This window comes from Aptenodytes patagonicus, chromosome 2, assembly GCF_965638725.1.
Source record: "Aptenodytes patagonicus chromosome 2, bAptPat1.pri.cur, whole genome shotgun sequence".
Taxonomy (NCBI): domain Eukaryota; kingdom Metazoa; phylum Chordata; class Aves; order Sphenisciformes; family Spheniscidae; genus Aptenodytes; species Aptenodytes patagonicus.
Genome location: NC_134950.1, coordinates 118,679,733 through 118,699,875, shown reverse-complemented (window position 1 = coordinate 118,699,875; position 20,143 = coordinate 118,679,733). Strand labels below are relative to the sequence as shown.

The 20,143-nt window shown below is 43.2% G+C and overlaps 1 protein-coding gene across 1 annotated transcript in view; it reads right to left on the bottom strand.

The window, feature by feature from the left end:
* The window catches only part of EPDR1 (ependymin related 1), a 33,243-nt gene extending 13,997 nt beyond the window's left edge, over nt 1-19,246 (bottom strand). Inside the window, exon 1 of the mRNA XM_076330872.1 lies at nt 18,945-19,246. Coding sequence (XP_076186987.1) covers nt 18,945-19,246 — 302 coding nt within the window. The remainder of the gene's footprint in view (nt 1-18,944) is intronic.
* Nucleotides 19,247-20,143: the final 897 nt, after the last annotated feature.

Genomic DNA, 20,143 nt, shown 5'->3' with positions numbered 1-20,143 from the left:
GTGAGGTCCTGCTTCCCTGAGTAGGTTAATAATAATGAAGGTTACTGGAAAATCCCAGCAGAGCTTAGAGGAGACCAAAAAGAATGAGGAAGGCCAGGATTTGCCTCTCAATATATACTATAGACCTTAGGAAGGACAGAACAATAAGGAGGGAAATGACAGAGGTACTTTATCATTTATTTATTACATTTCTCATCCTCTTTGTGTTATATACAGAAGGGAAGTAAATAACTCAATTGAAAGAGTGGATGCTCAAAACTGAGATGTGGAAATGCTCTTCAGAGCATGCAGTTATATTAAGACACTCTGTGAGCTTGGAAAAATGTAAGAAAAAGGAAGCAGAAATCTAACATGTAGAGAGAGCCAGAAAAATCATGGTTACAATGATTGAGAGGATCTCCAGAAAGAAAAAAACAAAACAAAACAAAATGAAAGACATACCTGTGCTCCTGTTTTTAATTTTACCTCTAATTGTCAGATTTATATGGTGTTTTCACCCCTTTCTCTGAATCAGGCTCAGAGACAGGATATGAAATTGGATCTTAGCTCTGCCCCAATATGATAATATCTGTTCTACGCATCAGAAAGGCATAGCAAGATGAGGTCCCTAATCACAAATAACTAAACCTAAACAATCTCCCTTTTCCAGGCACTTACTTTGGAATAAAAGGATAATAAAAAATAAACACTAATTTTTCAGCTAGGACTGGGCACTGCAGCTTCTTACACATCTTAACTTCTGTGTATAAATGGAGAAGGATCTTCAGATACCATGAACAGGGACTACATGAAATTCAGGAGAGCTATATTGCTTTTCATTGAGATTGTAAATCCCATCACGCATATACTTGGCCAGTTAGTTGCTTTTCAGTATGCATTCCTGTATAAAAAGTAATCACAAAGAAGTCTGAAGAACAGATTGCCCTTTGGAACAGATGGGGAGTAGGTCCCTATTCTGATAGAGCAAGCTTTTCTTTCACCGTGGAATATTCCCTGGAAAAATTTGTGAGGATATGTGCTTGTACCAGATTACTGCCCCAAGATGTAATGATTTCCACCTTCCATCTGCAATGATTTCCTTAAAAGGGATGATTCAGGTCTTTCAGATATCTGTCCAATGTAAAAAATAAAAAACACTAGGTCTGTTTTCAAGGGAGTTTGGAAGTCAGGCCAGCTAGGATAATCAGACAACACAGTTTGAAAGCTAAGTACACTTTAACTTTCTAACATCTTTATCCAAAGATCTGAGTATAGCTTATTTTTAAATAAACTTTGTGAAAGATGGAGATTCACTTCACTGGAAATAAATGCAACCTGAAGTCCTGGCACTGCACTTCATTCTCCCTCCCCACCTCCAGTGTAAAAATAACTTCTTCATTTCATCCAGAAGTCTTTGTGCAGGTCTTTTTCTTCTTCCTTCAGCAGCTATCAATCAAAAGTAATATTGTTTACTGAGTGCATAAATTAGTGACTGGATTCAAATACAAAGAGTTGATGAGTTAAAAGTCCAGGTGGACCTGACTGAAAGTGTGCATAAAAGAATTATGGGAAAGAAGGGAATGCCTGTGTGAGAGAAAACCTATCATTAGGGACAAATGTTAATTGCTCCATGGTTATAAAGCAAATGGCATTTTGAACACATATCCATTGAGGTGTGGTACAGTACACAGTAATGATTTAGAAAGGCAAGTTTACAGTTCTGGGTCAATTAGGGAGGTCATTTATTCTGTTCTGCTTAGCCCTGATGAGGTCAGAGTGGTAATGCTGTTCCTGGTTTTGGATGCCACCCTTAAGGGAACAGCTAAACAGACTGGATATAGTCCAGAGAACGGCAAGAATGGTGTGATGTTTAAGAAACAGGACCTATGAAGAAACTGGGCATATTTAGTCTACAAAAGGAAGACTGAGGTAGGACACATGATAAGCTGTCCAGTATATAAAAAGCTAGAAAAGAAGACCAATTGTTCTCCGTGTTACCTGAAGGTAGCATTGGAAGAAAACAGTAGGTCCTTTCAGCAAGGAGGGTTTAAGTGAGAGCCTCTGAAAACGTCTGTATGTGTAAGTGCTGCAGGTTTCCATGGAATCTTCTTAAGCTCCAGCTTTTACAAGAACTGGCAAGAAAACCAAGGGTCAGAGACATCCCAAATACAGCTTTGCTTCTCTGGGATGGAGGAACAGGTTATATGGCAGCTCAGAGACCTTCCCAGCCTTACACATAGGTGATTAGAGAATACCAATGGCTGCTCATCTTTTCTGGTAACAGACAAGCTTAATCTATTAGTCCTGATCCAATCAGTTCTATGACTTGGATCCTTGACACTGCTACCTGTCCAAAGGTGCGGAACAACCTTTGGGGGTCGCTTTCTGAGACGTCTTAAAAGCAATGGTGGCAACTGTGCATCCTCTCTGAGGAGTCTCAGCAGAGGGCTCAGCCTCCATCTTATTTCACATGGGGAGCCTGGGGATTTGAGGGATGGTGCCATCTCCTGCACACTGATGATCCTCAGGTCTGTTCGCTTTTACAGTTAACCTTAATTACACCATCACATTGTTTTCAGTGCCTGAATGAGTTAAAGACAAATACTGTCTAAAATCAGGGCTGGGGAGATAGGATTCAAATGATACATGCTCAGTATTCAAAGGGAATAATTAAAAGGTCAAACTATCAGTTAAAATTGCTCTTCACAAAACTGGTTTTTTTGGTCCTCTATTGAGTTATTGTGCTTTTTGTTATTATGACTGTCCAGTAACCCACAACTTCTCTTCCTTTTGTGGGGAACTTTCAGCAGTCACCAGACATATACTGCTTGTAGGAATCCTCCGTAAGCAATATCCATGCATCACAAGAAACTGGCAGACCTCAGTATGTTCTTAAAAATCAGCTGGACTGCAAATACATAAATAATTAATAGATGAATATGAATTTCAAAACCTTTCTCTTCAAATTATTGAGTACTTCCTTTAGGGTACACATTGCTGTATTTGATGCAGAACCTTTTCACAGATTATTTGTTAGTCCATCACAGAAACAACAGTTGCTGAAGACATAGCAATCAGATAAAGTAAGCATGGCTAAGAATACATTTCTATTTTTAAGAATGTTTATAGCCATTTTAATTGTATTAAAAACCTGACACATTTATTTTTCATTCAAGGAGAGTTCTAAGAAGCAGTAGCACGGAGGGCAAGACCTGTAAATAATATTGGTAAAAATATACTGCACTGGCACAGCCGAAAGTTTTCCATTACTCAGGAAAAGGTCACTAGACCTATTGAACATGTTTAGACTACCCATGCTGCTTAAAACATGACAGAAATAGCTTTACCATTTAGGATCTGACACAAATACAAACTGAAGTCTTTAGCAAACAGGTATGCCTACCTAATTTTGGGGTGTTTTCCTGACACAGAGCCCAGCGTCATACATACAGTGAGTGTCATACATACACTGCCAAGGAGCCACAGTTTTCTTTGAGCTTTTCTTAATTAATATGAGTTCAGAGCTTTTGTACATGCCATGCCAAAATTATTTTACTTTACCATTGCTATAACCATAACAAATATGAAAATAACTCTTGTTTTTAAAGTACAAATGACTTCATAATTATTTAAAATTTACAGTGTCTCATATTTGCATATTGTAGTTTTTTGCTGTTTCTAATTGTGTTATTTTATACATTTAATGGGCAAGATTTTCAGAACTGACCAGTGATTTTGAACAGCTTCCTATTTTGGATATTCAACATGAAGATACTTGAAAAGGGCAAATTTTCAGAGGGACAGTATTCAGTATTTTCTAAAATTCAGTGTGTCAGTATAACTATCGCAAAATTGAGGTACCCAACATTACTAGATACTTTTTTTTCTATTCAAAGACTGCATAAGAAACTCCTGAATTCCCTCCCCAGAGAAGTGCATCAGCAGAAATCACTTTTCTGCCCAACAGACTTTCCCTTCTATCTCTCATGTTTCCCCTGGCTGTCAAAACACAATTGTTCTTTCCACATCGTAACAGCAGAGCCTTATGTAACTGCCGCTGTTTACAATTTCCATCTACCAGCTATGTAATTAGAGATAAATTTGGCTGTATAACTCCTTCTCCAGAATTGTACATTAACCTGACCCAAAGCCAGAAAGCAGCCAGAAAAGTTTCACTGATTTTTGCAGATGTTAGATCAGGTGTTTATTAGCTGTTCCATTTAGAAGAAAAAAGAAGCTGAAAAATGTTTAAAACCTAACACAACGATCAACTTATCTCAAATGGGCAATCTGAGGAGATGCTGGAAGGTAAACATAACATGTTTTATGCACTCTTAACTGCCTAAAATGTATTTCCATGAGTTTAAGCCGACTTTGAATATTCTGGCTTTCATGATATTTCTTGTTCTATTCTTTATAGTGTTCTGGACTTTGGTTTTAGGCAAAGTAATTAATATCTTTATATCCTTAACTACAATCACTTAAATTATTTGAAACATCTTTTTGTCATAAAAATCCCTCTTTGGGGCCTTTTTTATGTAGTCATTTGCTACAGTTAACTTCACAAAAATCCTACAGCTCTGAGAGTATGGAAACTCAGAAAAATGAATTCACTTATGGGAAATCTTTGCAGCATTTTCATTTATCCATTTGTTTTCTGGTCTGCTGTATCTCTTGGGGTACTTGCTTTCCCAGGTTCTCTGCATTGCTTTAACCCTGTAGTTGGACTCATTCAGGGAACAGGAAAGTGATTTCTGAGGGAGGGAACTGGTAAGGAGCAAAAATCGCAGAGGAAACTCACTCTGGCCAAGACAGTGATTCGGTTGCTGCTCACCTCTTCTTACAAAAAGCATCTGGGTGGAGGTATGCCCAAAGCCTCGAGCAAGTCGTAAGATACATCACATCGTGTGTGATACATCACTTTTCTTACCCTAGAAATCCTCCCTATCCTTAAAGCTTTACAGGGCAGCAAGCAAAGGCTATTCCATATCACTCTGGTTACGACAATATGGTCCACCTCCACCAGCAAACTCCTTATTAACATGGCCGTGCTTTGGGCAGGAGGCTCTCTGGCCAGAGATGCGCAGCTGTGCTCCTGCAGGTCCCCTTCCCGACGGTGTCCCCAGCGGCACGGTCCCCCAGCGGCAAGGTCCCCAGCTCTTCCCAGCAGAGCCAGCCACCCACCATCGGGATCAGTGTGCTTGCTGCTGAAGCAACCAGAGGAACAGAGGATGGCAAAGGCTTTCTGCGCTGACGAAGAAGCCCCACGTTGCTACCGCCTGCCCCAGCCCTCTACACAGTAGGTGTATCTCAAAGGCGTAGTAGCTGGAGGCTGCTATGATCAGCTCCCACAAAGCTTAACTTCTACATATGCTGCTTCAGTATAAACAGTTTGAGCTAATGATTTAAGCAGATTTTTGTCTTTATACTTGATGCTTGTTCATACACTATACTAATTTCCTAGCAAACATCATACGCATAATGTAATGATGAGATGTTCTCCCTCTTTTCATAATATTTTAAGTGACATTTTCAAAAATAGAAAAATTATCTATGGATCATTTTACAGCCTGAAACTGCATTCAGATATTTGGGGGGGATGAATTATGAAGTGCAGACTGATTATAAATAGGTGCACAGTAATTGCAAACAGCAGATAATTCATTAGGCCAACATGGAGGAGAATACTGGCTATTTAAAGAACACTTGCATGGTTAAAAAAAAAAATCCAAAGGACATTGAACACATTGAGCAATGTTTATAGTTACTATTGCTACAGTATATAAGCATCTCAGTTACGATACATATCCTGCAGAGACATAACACAAGCTTTGTAAGTGAATTTTTCCATTCTTTCAGAGGAAGGAAATCCAGAGAACCAAACTGTGTTTCGGACGCGTGCTAGACTTCCAAAACACAGTGAGAGAGGAGATCTCACCTGACCCACCATGGATCCCTTTACTGAGCTCCAGCTAAGCGGTTGTGGTACCTACATTTGGCAGTGCCTCAAATAGCAGCTCGTGCCCCCATGCCAGCCTGTACGTCACTTTGACCCGGCTTGACTATATTAGCACACCCGATGTGACAGACTGGGTACCCTGAACGTATCTGAATTATACCCAATTCTGCCTCCATCTCTGATGGCCAACTGTTTTCTACTTCAGAAGACTAGATTACTTACATTAAGGATTTAGGAACTTAAAATAACCTGCCTATGAGGTATGTATGTTTTGAGATCACCTACTCTTAAACGCAATGTAACTAACCAAAAATTATGATAAATAGGTCAATAAACAAAAAATACATATATATGTACTGAGAATCAATATCTACATGCTCACATTTGGTTTTGGAGGCAGGCAGCCCAGAAGATCAGTTAAAAAAATAACAAGTCTTTCATCTTCTGCTATGTTGAGGCAGTTAGATGGTCCCTTACGTTTTCACTCTTCAATAACAAGGGGATCAACAAAATGCAAGGGGTGCCTCCACTCTCACATCCTTATCTCCTTTTACACTCCCTAATTCTTTTTCCCCTCTATAAAAAAGTACAGGAGACGCCACACCTTCACGCTTTATCAGGCACATTATCCAAATTTGTCCCTTTCATTCTCTTCTGGGACAGGGAGGGTAACAAACTAGTCTGACTTTGCAAATCCATGTGTGGTTTTGTGCACAGGTATTTAAAATGACACAAGGAGGTGTCCCAGTCCCCAGATGCCACCACAGATAAGAAAAAAGAAATGTGTTTCTTCTACAGTAGACATAGGCCAACAAATCTGGATCTAATTAAAGTGCCACATTAATTTGGGAACTAATTGTAGTAAGAATTCCTCATCCTGTATGGAACTCTGCTTTCCAAATAATAAACATCCTCTGAGAATTACCATAACTACATAGCATGAGTAAACTTTCCAGTGCTGGCTGCCTGAAAGTATGGCAGAATCATAAGTTTCCTGGCAAGAAAAGTATCTGAATATGATAAAACCACAGTTGCAAATGGTATTAGGAGATACTGAAAGAATGAAAAATGAGATCTTTCTTTGCTGCATTCACTGCATCGACTCTGTGCCCCATATAAGCGTTTAAAAGCCTTTAGCGCTGCCATGTACAAAACTGCCCTTGGAAAACTTTGGGGAAAATCTGGCCATTCCCCTCCAGAAACATTAATTTCTGAAACAACAGCTATCCATACAAACAGCAGGCTTCCATGCAGGCAGACTACTTAAGGAGAAATTCCCAGCTGTTCAGGAGCTAAACACTATACAGGTCTCACACCAGATTTCCTGTGTAGGATTTCACCAAAATAAATGGCAAATGCCAAGCACACCACATTTTTAGGAACAATTTTATCTACTGAGCCATCTGATTTTCAGATGAAGCAGCAACCTCACCATGAATTCCCACAAAGAACTGACAGGAGGACAGCAGATAAGGCTTGCTAAGTGTGAAAGTACCAGAACTGACAGAGAAACAGATGGGCAACATCAGAGACTGAAACCTCAGTGGAAAGTCTTGTAAGTGTTTGTCTTCATTGCTATCTTACACCATTTTTTTCTCTGCAACTGGTCCCAAGCTCAGAATAAGAAGAGAGCAGAACAGAGGCAGAGGTTTTTGTTCTTTATCCTGCTGGTAAGTGGTACCATTCTGTGGAGGTGTTTTGGGGGGGCTTTTATTCTCACCCCATTGAAGCCTTAAGAAAAAGTTCTTAAAAAAAAAAAATAAAAAAAAAATTAGAAAACAGTTTGTTCCCAATAGACAACCTGGGATATTAGTTACAGATGTTATAAAACTTATCCTGCTTTACTGCTAACTCCAGTAAAGCAGTTGACAGTGCGTTTTGAACATACGCTCAAGAATATGAAATAATATTTGGCAATAGCTATAAAGGAGCAGATTCTGAAGAGTATGTTACTGCACAAGAAGTCAATCAACGAGGGTCAGTGAAGACTTTTTTGGAATGAATTACTTGTGAACTATTCAACTGACCAAAAAGTAAATATGCAGAGCGTTATTACAATGTTATTTTTTAAGCGGAGTAAAGAAACAAAGTTCATCATAAGTAACCTTAATATGGGATGTTGCAATACATGTGGTAATTTTGGTCTTCTGCGTTGTTTTGCTGTCAGTCACAATATCACATTTCATTATGAACTGTCCTCAGGATAAATAATACATGTAGAAAATAAGATATCCAATAAGTATGCAATATTACCTTCCATTTGAGAAGGGCAAATGAGTTTAATGAACTTAAGGATAAGACACTTCTTGGCTATTTCATATTAAAAGACAATTTCAACTGCAATGAAGAGATTGCTTTTGTTTATAATTTAGGGAGGAGCTAGAGCAAAACAATTTCAGCCTTCTAAGATCCAAAAGCAGGCAGCAATCAAGATTTTTACTACTCTTCCAGAATTCTAGAAACCTTATGTGCTTTTGTACCTGTAGCTTTTAGATAGCTCTTTGGGGACATTTGGGTTGAATCAGACAGTTATGCAGTTCTACACGTATTTCTATTACATTTTGAAACATGTTCTTTTTTCATTTACAAAAAAATGCAGACAGAGTTCCAGATTTAGAATAATTTGGTATCTATCAATGATATCTGATAATCCAAATCTTCTTAACTGCCAAAATCTTACAGTTTTGGGGTTCTTTTTGTCAGGCAAGACATTAATAATGTCCCAAGATCACTCAACCCTGCGTTGTTTTATATGCAAAAGAAATAAGCTATACACATGCGGCGTGGCATCCGCACATATTACTGGTGACTTTTCCATTACTCTTCCAATACGGCAGTGCATACCACTGACCCTCATCCACAGGGGTTATTGATTGGGGTAATTTCCAACCTATCCATCCAGCCCCTTCTGCTCCTCTGGCATGGGCACAGGGGCAGCAACACAGGGGGATCCGAGTGCCAGACAATTATTAAAGCAACAAGGAGCTATTCAGCAGGGAATGGCAGAAGGCTGGATGGAAGTTCCCTCTGGGCTGGATTTGGCCGACAAAATATAGTCTGGATGATGCCAGAATAAAAGGGTAAACTTCATAAGGAGTGAAAGGGATAAAATAGGCTTTCATGGAATGAATAGCTAAGTAGCTCCCAAGACATATGAAATCTTAGTAGCCAAAGACTGAATAATTGTAGTAACTACAGTGTGAGCACTGTACAAGAAGGAAGTGCCTGCCAAATTCATGTTCTGATACCAGAAATTCGGGAAATCATGAAAATCCAAAAACAAAATCTGAAAAAGCAAAAATAAGGTCATTGCTAAGTTATGGGAATAGCCCTACTGACTGTAGGAATGTTGCTAATAAAGTTCTCAGAGCAAAAGCAAGAATTGCAAAAATTACTCTTACCTTATTCACTTTTTGTGGTACAAGGGAAGCATCTTTTAATAATCAAGTGGGACACAAAGCCAAATGTGTGCACATAAGCTTCAAAAGAATGTTTAAACTGATTCTCACATAAATGTTTGTCAAGGATCTGTATTTATAAAAGATTTAAAAAAAAGTACAAGTTCAGATGAAAACAAGTGATTCTTTCTTTCTTACTACCACCTGTCATAAATTAGGTTTTGGACAAGGACAGTTATGCTGCTGTTGAAAACCCCTAATTTACTCCTGGGTATGAAAGTATAAAAGGTACCAACTCCGGAAATTAATACACTGCTGAAAACAAGGACTGTCTTACATGTTGAACCTTCTGTACTTTCACGTGTGGGAACAAACTCTTGGCAGAAAATCCTGTCCTTGACCTGTGACTCTCAGGTATCAGAGAGTGACCATGACATAGGCAAAAAGCTGTGCTCCAGAGCCTCGGGAGGACACACAGTTTCTCTGTGGAATCTGACATCTCTTGTCAACATACATGCATCTCCCCCAGGGCCATAAAAGTGAGGCAGTAAACAGAAACAGCTGAAAGAAACAGGTCTGCTTGGCAGAGACGAGGAGAAGTTTCACTGGCCAGTGGTACCCTCCAGGTTATGCAATGCCATGCGGGCATAATGCTCCTTATTCTAGAAAAGCCAAAATATTGCACAAGGTGGCCCTGTTCCATCCAGACATCACCCCCTCCCCAGCATTCCAGCCACTATACCATGCCTTAAAAACATTTTGGAGGAGACAATAATTTCCCCTTTAAGTTAAGAAGAGCAACAGGTAAAAATACTTTGAGAGAGAGAACTCGGCAAGTTGCTGAGCATGCAATTCCTTGCAAATGTACAGGGAAGGCCAAGCTGAAGGTCACCTGAAGATAGGGATGAAGTTGGCCAACATGAGGGTCAGGAGTTGGATTGCTGCTGCTGCAGCTACACAGATCCACAGCCCAAAAGTCACTGGCTGGATGGCCACAAGTCCATTTCTCCAGAAAGCAGCCCTAGCGTGACAGGCATGGGAAAAGACTCTTTCCTCCAGTCTTTGCAGAGATCTGATGCCTAAATCCTGGCTTGAGAAGAAAACCCTGTCCTATTTTCTACTGTGTTCATCCCTGAATTGTCAACAGTCCATTTCTAAGACTGCATCAGTTTCTAACCTTACACATTTATTTACATGCCTCTTATTCCTACTCTTACCTCTTCACGACACCTGGCCACTGTGGCAAGCATTCCTCTTTCGCAAAGCTCCTTTAAATTTAACCTTCTCCCATGTTATGTGACAAAGAAGTGCATTTATGCTTTTTCTGAATAACTCAGTATTATTTGCTATGCCACTGTCCTTTCCTGGATTGAAACATCTAATCATGTCAACTTTAGCCATCAGTTCATAGCAAAATGGAGAGGATGGAAGGATATTTGGACCCTACCTTTCAATTTTGCATCAGCTAATGACCTGGCATACAGATAAAGGCATAAATTAGTACCATTTCACTGTCTTCACTGGTCTATGAAAATGTCACCCCATTGAAAACCTGTTCCACGCAATTAATAAATGGACAAGCCTGTTGATATGCAAAACAAATCAGTTCTCTAGCTGGAGAAGAAAACTTTCAGAGCAGGAAGACCTCTGACTGGAAAAAGCACAAGAAGAGCATCCTCTGAACTACAAAATAATAAACTTAGAACATACATAAATTCTCTTGTCACATGAACAGATCAATAGCAATACTAACCAATGAACAGCAGTAGCACAAAAATTAAGTACATTAGTGAACAGACTGCAAAATGAAATGGAGGGAAGGTTAAAAAAAAAAACAGTCTTCTGTTCTTATAATTAAAACACCCTGCCTCCTTCCCTGAACACTTCCTCTCCTCTAACTGGCAATTGCCTACCAAAATTCATCCTTGAAAGTGCTGGCAGAGCCAGGGTGCGGACCGGATTCAGAGGCACGGGTTTTATCACTACATCTTCCAATTCCACACTTATGACACAATATTGAAAGCTGTCCACTACAGTTATACCATTGCTGTCATCAATAAGGCTAGAGGCTGAATGATGGTTTCAGTTTTGGCAGTGTGGACCAACCTCAGGAATTGAGGCCGAGTTTGAATTGGAAATGGAGAAATGTATTTTTTGTACGTACCTCCCACATATGTTACAAATGTGCATCTAACATAAAGTCCTGGGATGAGATCCTTGTGCCAAAGCCAAAATTCTCATTGACTTCACTAAGTTTGCAGCCCTGAGTTACAAAAGTAAGCAAAAAGTAAGGGAAAAATCTTTTGCTAGTTAACCCAAACTCTTCAGCATTTCAGTATGCTCTCAACTGTAATGTATGCAGCCATCATATTCAAAACCCTTCTCTTTCTGGCATATCAAGGAAAATACAGTTCAACTGAATATGGAAGATAAACCATGGGACTGAACAATTCAGTGTGTCCCCTGGTCTTAGCTCTCTCCAAATTCCAGGATGCAGTAGCACCTCCTAAATCCTCTTCCTGGGAACATGCCACAGCCGCTCCCCAGCTGCTGGGACAATACTGGACCATATTCCCTCACCCTGCAATGAAGGGAGCCCCAGCATACACCCACCGCTCAGCCCAGGGACAGCTACAGCCACAAGAAACTGATGGATACCCATCATTGGGAAGAGACCGTGCCCTAAACCACCCTATCGTGTCATGCACTGTAATTGCAGTGAACCAGACTGGGATGGGAAGATATGGAGAGCCTATGGATCGGAAAGATTTTAGAGAGTTATAGTGTGTCTACTAACTGCACGAACGGACAAGTTTCTGGAGGCATTTCTGGAGGCATTTCAGTAAATGCTCTCTTGAATACCTAAAACTGTTTTAAATTACTGACCCTTTTACATTAAGGAGACCTGGATCCTTAACTTAAACAGATTACAATTGAAGGACTAATACATCAACTGGTAAAGTGTCCTTTGGATGATTTTATCCTTCAGATTTCTCTAAAAGCAACGTACAGTCAGTTTTTTTCTCAGCTCACAGCAGTGCAAGATCAGCCCTAAATTAGAAGATTACAGTTTATCCTTCAGAGGACATACTTTTTCAGACAAATGGCATTTGGTCCTGTGAGAATAGGTGTGATGTTGCCAGTTGTGCCATCTGAATTACATCAGGCCTCAAGCTGAATGGAGCCCAAATTAAGATCATGAATATAAAGATTTCTTTCATCATGTTTGTTTAGCTGTGCGGTCACGTCACCACCGACTGCGTGCTGTCTGCAAGCACAGAACAAATTATGAACTTGAATCTCTCTCTCTATTCATCTCCACTCTAAGTCTCTACCAAGAAAAAAAGAGCAAAAAAATCCCTGAATAAAAATAACAGTGATTTATCTTGTGAAAACACTGGTCCTCTGGTCTGAGTTACAGAAATGTAGGCACATTATATCTTCAGTGCAGTCCTGGTTTTGCTTTAAGTTTTTACCATAATGTCCAATAGTACAAAATGAACCATAAGTTTCTGTGCAAACACAGGTTATTCCAAAGAGTTCAAATAGACAAGGAAGAGATGATAAGAGGGGGGAAGTATTCCCCTAGCTTTAAAGGATTCAGGCAGATAAAAGGCTTAAGCCAATATCCACTAGTATCAACAGCAATATGGTGCCAGTGGCTATCATTTGACAATGTTTTTTAGAAGAACAAAACTCCCTGATGAGAACCTCTATTTTTTTAAGAACATCCAGTCCACAATATCTATAACTGATGTGATAGTAATGACCGCGTTGAGTGTCTGACAGCAGTTTCTAAGCACACCAACCAGCACTCCAGCAAATTATCAATTTGCGGTCACTGGACACAGCTTATCTACATTTTCTCTCCAGCTTTAAAGGGTTTTGTGGATCCTGCTCTTTCAAACTTAAGAGCCAGTTTATTTTTTGCAGTTTGGGTGGGTGCTGTGTTTCGGTAGCATATGAAACAGCTCCAGAGTACTTAGGATAAACAAGGGTTTTGAGAACACTACATGAAACAGAATAAGGCATCTCAAAGCAATGGATGTGCTTTATTCATACTCAGTTATCTTTTTCTTTCCCTTCCCCCCCCCCCCCCCCAACTCTGACAAAGATGCTGCTGTCCAAGGAAGTTGTCAAAAGCATAAAACAGAAGACAACAAAAGCATTGATAAGCCAACAGTTCCCACTTCCTCTGAGTCCACTTGCTTGCTAGTGCTGCAGCTCGATGGCTGAAGACTTTCAACCGCCTCCCCTGAGCGCAGTTTTCATCTCTTCCCACCCAGCCCACCTGTAACAATGAAGGCAATTACCTTCACTGCCTCCCTGAACTGTATAGCCTGGCCGACGTCCAACAAGATCAAGAACTTGGAAAGGGAAATGGCTATTGCCTCTCTTAGGCAGAAACAAACAGAATGAACAGTCCGGGTGAGATGATGCTCCTTCACGCAGCCCTCGTGGACCACGGCTCCCTCCTTGTACAGTGCTCTTCTCCAAGGAACCGGCCGCCTTGGCAGGGAGCATCACTGAGGGACTCAGTAAACCAACTCGTAAATTGGCTTACGATGGAAATGCAAAAGTTGAGGCTTGTACAGCCAATCCTCCGTACCCCTATGGCACACAACTCTCACTAGAACGACTGCTGCATGCTTCAGGCTATTGCCTAGCATCTGACTGCCAGCCTGCATCCATCACAACAGCTTTCCAGTGCCACCCTTCCAAACTCACAGCCATTACCAGCAGCAGACACCTGAAAGAACTTGGCACTTATGGGATGAAAGTAAATGCAGGAGGTTTGAGTACCTTCCCTTAGTTCCTATTCTCAAAAGTGACATATACCCAGCAGCTTATGAAGCATTTTAGATCCCAAGAACTCGCGTTAGATTTAGAGAAACTGCTGAAAATTCAATTCTATGTTTCACTGCAAATTAAGAGTCTCAGAAGTCTGCACACTCTACATAATCTTAAAAAATGGGGCTTGGGTTCCTGAGTAACTTGGCCAATTCTGAAAATTTTACCCATGACCATTGTTCATTCCCCTAAACGTTAAGCTGAAGAAACCACTCCCAAAACCAAGTCTGGGAAACAAATTTGCAGTCACTCAGGGTAGCTCAATACTTAGCCTGTTGAGTCACCATAATGACCACAGAACGGATGGATTATATGATTTTAATAGGTCAGACACCGCTGTTTTTTCCTTTACAATCACACATCCTAAAACAACTAAGAAGTAGTTGAGATAAGTCACACACGCGTGCCCACACTCGTTTATTTTGAAAAGTCATCACCTCTTCTCCAGATGAATGCTATTATATTTGCACCTGATCATACGCTGCTTCTCTTCAGTCAAGGACAGGGATTGACACATGTATGCAAACAGCCTGCCGGAATAACAGACATATTTCTCTAAACACAGCTTTGTCACTCCTCTATTGTACTAGCAGTTTTTGTTGCCAAGTGAAGGAGTTAATCCTGCCCATAACTGTGCCTGTCTTGCAAATACAATCGAAACTAAAGAAATTACCAACATGCAGTTCTGTTTTTAAATAAACACTGATATGATATCTCCAGGTTGTTCTTCTGCTCTGCAGTTATGGTTGTTAAGACAATAACCCTAGCAGTCTCAAATACATATGCATCCCCATGTGCTGCACACTATACAATGGCTCATGGAGGTTACTGATAAAATACACTCATAGAAGAGAGAAATGAATTTTCTTCCTCCTACTGACTTTCCTGACCACATGGAAATTTTTTTCTCCCCACCATCACATTTCTCAAAAGCCAAACTGTTAATGGGCCTCCCCTGAAAATCACTCTGTGAAAAATAGTATGGAAGATAAGGGTGAAACTATGAATATGGCATGTGATTAGTAACACCCCAGCCCTCAAACACCACCTGCGTGATTTCTGCTCTGCTCCCCACTTTGTGCTTTTCTTCCTTCATAACTGAGCACTAATGCCTGTTGAGTGGCTTCAGCAGTGCCAGGCAGTACACTTCTTGGACTGTTTCTCCACGGAAATGAAAGGCGATGCAGGACACGTGAAGTCCTGGCCACAGTGCAGTCAGTAGGATTTTTGGTTTAGACCTTTGTAGTGCCAGGATTTCTCACCAGTTTGCAGTGATGTCATATTCAAATCTGAACCGGTAGAAGTTACCTTAAAATGAAACACTTTTGCCCCAACAGCAAAACCGTGCCGATGACTGTTACCTATTTTGTGAAGTGTCCTGAGATGGTGGCCAACAGGGTTGAACAAGAGCGAGGAAGGATTTATATACAGACAGCACAAAAGGAAGTAACTCTATGTAGTAGGCAATAAAGGATTAAAAAACACATCCTGTGTTTAACAGGTAACGTGACACAGCTCTGCCTCAAGAGCTCTAGGGAACCATTTCAAGTGCTCTCTTTTCACATCCTATAATAACTCTACTGGCATGACCTCTTCCAAACGGGAAACGGCACAATCTACTCAATAAAAACCTCTGTTTGTTTTCTTTTCTCTTCTCCTGGTATCAGCTGAGCGCTACACGAAACCAAAAGAGAAGACTGTCCCTGCCCTCCTTGTCTATCCCCAAAATTTTGATCCTGAAGGGGAAAGAAGCAGCGGGGCAAGGCACACTGGAGAAAACATTAGATGCAGAGTGTAGCTAAGGCTGGGGCTGTAAAAGAAGCGAAAAATAAAGTTTAGTAATGAGTCCAACTGCAGTAGGTTCTCCTCTAAAAAGCTCAGCCTAGGATCACCATTGGTAGTTTTTACACTCTAAGCCAGAGTGCAGGCAGTCAACAGTACGACCCAGAGAAACACACACTCAACAAGCTGGCTGAAACAACCATCAATGACTGCTTTAACGAACTGGCTCCGCTTGGTTGCACAGCGAGCGAGGTGTGTGCTCAGGTGGCAGGTGACAATGCTGCAGCTGGCCGACGGGGAGCGGGCAGCCTTTACCAACACAGTCACTGCATCTCTGGTGCTCTTGCAATGACTAGCGAGCAAAGAAGTGATGTTAACGAAGCACTGATAGGATATTTACCTTATGGTTACTTTTCAGGAGTTTACTTAAAACACTGGGTTGATGTAGGTATGAAAATGCCACATAGCAAATTACATGATTTTGAAACACATATCTACAATAAAAACTGAAAGCTTCAGGTTTTCCTGTGGTTATGAGCCTGCAAGCCATTCCACACAGGCAGATCTTTGTGTCCCTGATTAACCTCAGTCAACTAACTTAAACAGGGCTGTGTCTGATTAAGGTCCACATTCGCAGGCTTCAGAAAACACTTTGTATAAAAATTTGGTTGCTGGCCAACCCTGATTGCTGCATGTAAATTACATCTGATAGGAGCAAAATGTGTCCATTCGTGAGAATTTAGACTGAAATTTCCTTAGAGACCAGGACAGAACTATTTTTCTTGCTGCTTTTGTAGTCACTGCCTTAGCATTATTACCCTTTTCTTGCCAACATCAAAGCGGAGTGGGGGAGAGGTTATTTTTCAAAAGACAGGATAAATCCCCTCGCCTCTAACTTCTGAAGGCTTCAGTTTATGACTCACTGTGTCCACAGTGAAATGAAGCTGTGATCACAACTCCCAACCCGATCCAACACACATTGAAATCAATGGGAGTCTTTCCGTTGACTTCAATGGAAGCTGGGTCACGCCCTTAGCAGACACTAGCTGCGCACATAACAAAACCACCCTCCAGTTTTTTTGGATGGCAGAAAACATGGTCAGCCTGGAAACAGCGGGGATCTCTGAGGTCAGAGATTGTCTAGAGAAAAAAAACTAATACAGGAAAAACCAACAGAGAAATGCTTCAAGTGCACCTGTCTGCACTCTGCCTCTTTCTAGCCCTATCAGTCCAGACGAAACTGCATCCAGAGAAAATATTTATCAAAAATGCAAAAAGAGCCGATCTTGGCAAAAGCCAAAATCTGGCCCAGAGTAGAAAATGTAGAATAATTATTCAATCTTAAAATAAAGTTTTTAAATAAAATAAACATAAGCTTGAAGAAATGAGCTCAGTACAACTTAGAAGCTAGAAAAGACTTGCATCGGACTTTGTAGCGCAGTTTTACGGTTGTCAAACATGAAGGTCAACCTAGGACTTCTAAAAGAAGGGGAGTATGAGCACAGCCAGTGTCAGACTCTATGTTGTATGTTAGCAGACACCAGCAAACAGCTGTACGTTGCCTTTAACATTCTTCATATGGCTCCTATATGAAAACAGTAATAGAGAAAAAAGCTTACAATGAGGGAAAGCTAAGCTTGAAAATGAAACACATAAAACAGTTTTAAGAGTGTTTGGGGACTGACTTCCTCGGTCAGAGAAAGGACCGAGGAAGAGCATACACTTTGGAAAGATTAAAACGATGACTATGTGATGTTGGTAAGAAATTGATCATTGTCAGGGAAAAAAGCCAGCAGCAAAAAGGAATATTGATCTTTCAATAGCAGAGACCATTTAGTTTGAATGATACAGCATTTGTAGGCTGTTCTTCACCTTGGCTTACACATCCCCAGGACTGACGCACTATTATTTGCACAATTTTTAGGTGGGAGAGGCAGAGGTAGGGGCAGACTGGCTACCCTCACACTGGCAGGTATGTCTTGACACGGTGTCTGAGAGTTACCGACGCTTGGTACCCAGAAACGCCTCACTCAGGAAGGCCTCTCTGGGCTGATCATTTCTTCCACCCAACCTGTCAGGGCCTGATCTTGGCAGGTTGAGGAGAAAAAAAGAGGCCCTTCTTCGATCAGCTTTTTTTGTACACCTATTTTTCAGCAAATCAAGAGATGTGCAATGACACAGGGATTTTGTTGGGTTAGTTACGGGCTTAACAGATACATACTGTATGAATTAAGAACAGGGAGGTCCTCCAGGGCTGGGCGGCCTGTGCAATGTGGATGAGTGCACTGTACCACAGGTAACAGATGCATCCTGACACCCTGCACTGACTTAGCACTTGCAGGAACTGAGAATGACCAGAGACCTTGTGAAACGTGACTCAAACTTGTTAACAAATTACTGGGCTAGAACTGCCCCCCCCCCCCCCCCCCGCTCCCCGCGACATTATTGCCATGTTTGAGCGTAATCTCTCCATTATACCTCGTTATACCCATTACACCTCACATTTTGGGCTGTATTTTTGGATTCGCTTCCCATTCCATTTAAAAAACAAAACAGTTGGGAGAGAGGAATATCTCCGAAGGCAAAAACTGACACTGTCCATCATAAATCTTGTGCTATATATATACATACACACACACACGGGGAATGGATATAAGTCACGTCGGTGACAGGTTTTCTACCGCCGCTTATGCCCAGCAGCTGCCTCCCCGCAGCCGTGCCCAGCCGCCCCTCCGAAGGCGCTCCGCCGCTGCCGCCCCCCGCGCTCCCCCGTCTCACGCAGGGGAGGTGCCGCCCCGCAACGCGGGGGGCCGAGGGACACCCCTTCCCCGCCCCCCCCCCCCCCCCCCCGCCCCCGCATCGCCCCGCACCCCCTCGGGAGGCGCCTCCGGGCTCTGCGCCGATCATCACCGCCCCGCCCGGCCCGGCCCGGCCCGGCCCGGCCCCGCCGCGGGGTCCCGCCGCGGAACACCTACTTCTTGCAGGGGATGAGCGCCTTCCTCTCCTCCAGGATGCGGAGGCGCTGGTTGGGGCCGTCGTAGGAGAGGGCGGCCCGCGTGTTGCGGCCCGTGCCGTGCTCGTAGGACACGGTGCGCCCTTCCCACTGCCGCGGTGCCTGGCACGGCTCGGCCCCCGCCGCCGCCGCCGCCGCCGCCGCCCCGCCGCCCCGCAGCAGGAGGCCGCCCAGCAGCAGCAGCCGCAGCAGCAGCGGCCCCGGCCCCGGCCCCGGCCCCGGCCCCGGCCGCCGCAGCCGCATCCCGCCCGCCGCCCGCGCCATGCTCCGCGCCCCGCTCCGCGCACGGCCGCCCCGCACGGCGCGCAGGCGGGCGGGCGGGCAGGCCTGCGCCGGGGGGGCGGGGGCGGCCCGCCTCCAAACCCGCATCACCTCAGCGGGGAGAGGCGGTTTCTGCTCGAGCTGCTGTATACAAGCGGGATGGGAGAGCAGGCGGCAGCGGGGCGACAGGCGACGGGGACCCTCGCCCGCCTTGCCCCTCTCTTTGCACCCGGGGTGGCCGGGAGGGTTTGCTTGCCCTGGCTGTGCCCGCGAAGGGTGATGGCAGAGGGGCACCTGCAAGGCCCGAGCCTTGGGGTACTTCTGGGCACTCTGTGTACACGAACAGGAGGGACCTGCTGGGTGAAGATGCTTTAATGTTGCTGTCCAGGGGGGAATTTACTTCTTCCTTGCCAGTGGTTCCCCACGCACCATGACACCAAGCGCATACACCCCTTCATCTCCCGCTGCCCTCTCGGGTTTCTCAACCGCTGTTTACTGCCCGCTCTGGATGAGCTTTCCTCGCACACAAAGGGAAGGGGGAAACCTATGCCCCATGGATACTCTGCGGCACCCAGGCCTGAGCTCTGCCGGGTCCGCGGGGGGAAACACCGGTGGCACCACGGTGCCTGGCCAGGGCAGGCCCAGGAGCTGCTAACTCGCAGCCGTGCTGGGGCTTTCCCAGGCCACTGCAATAACCTGGCATTGAGTTAATCCTGTTTTCTCAGCGAGTCCCTCAAAGACTGGGGTGCAGCATTGCCCCCAGTGAAGGAAGGGCCCACAGGTCTTTTCTGTGCACAGGGACTAGGGTGGGAGGGAGCCCCTTGCCCCCACGTGGGCATGCCGCTCCACTGTCAAGGGTGCGTGGCCATGGAGCACCACGGAAAGAAAAAAAAAAAGACA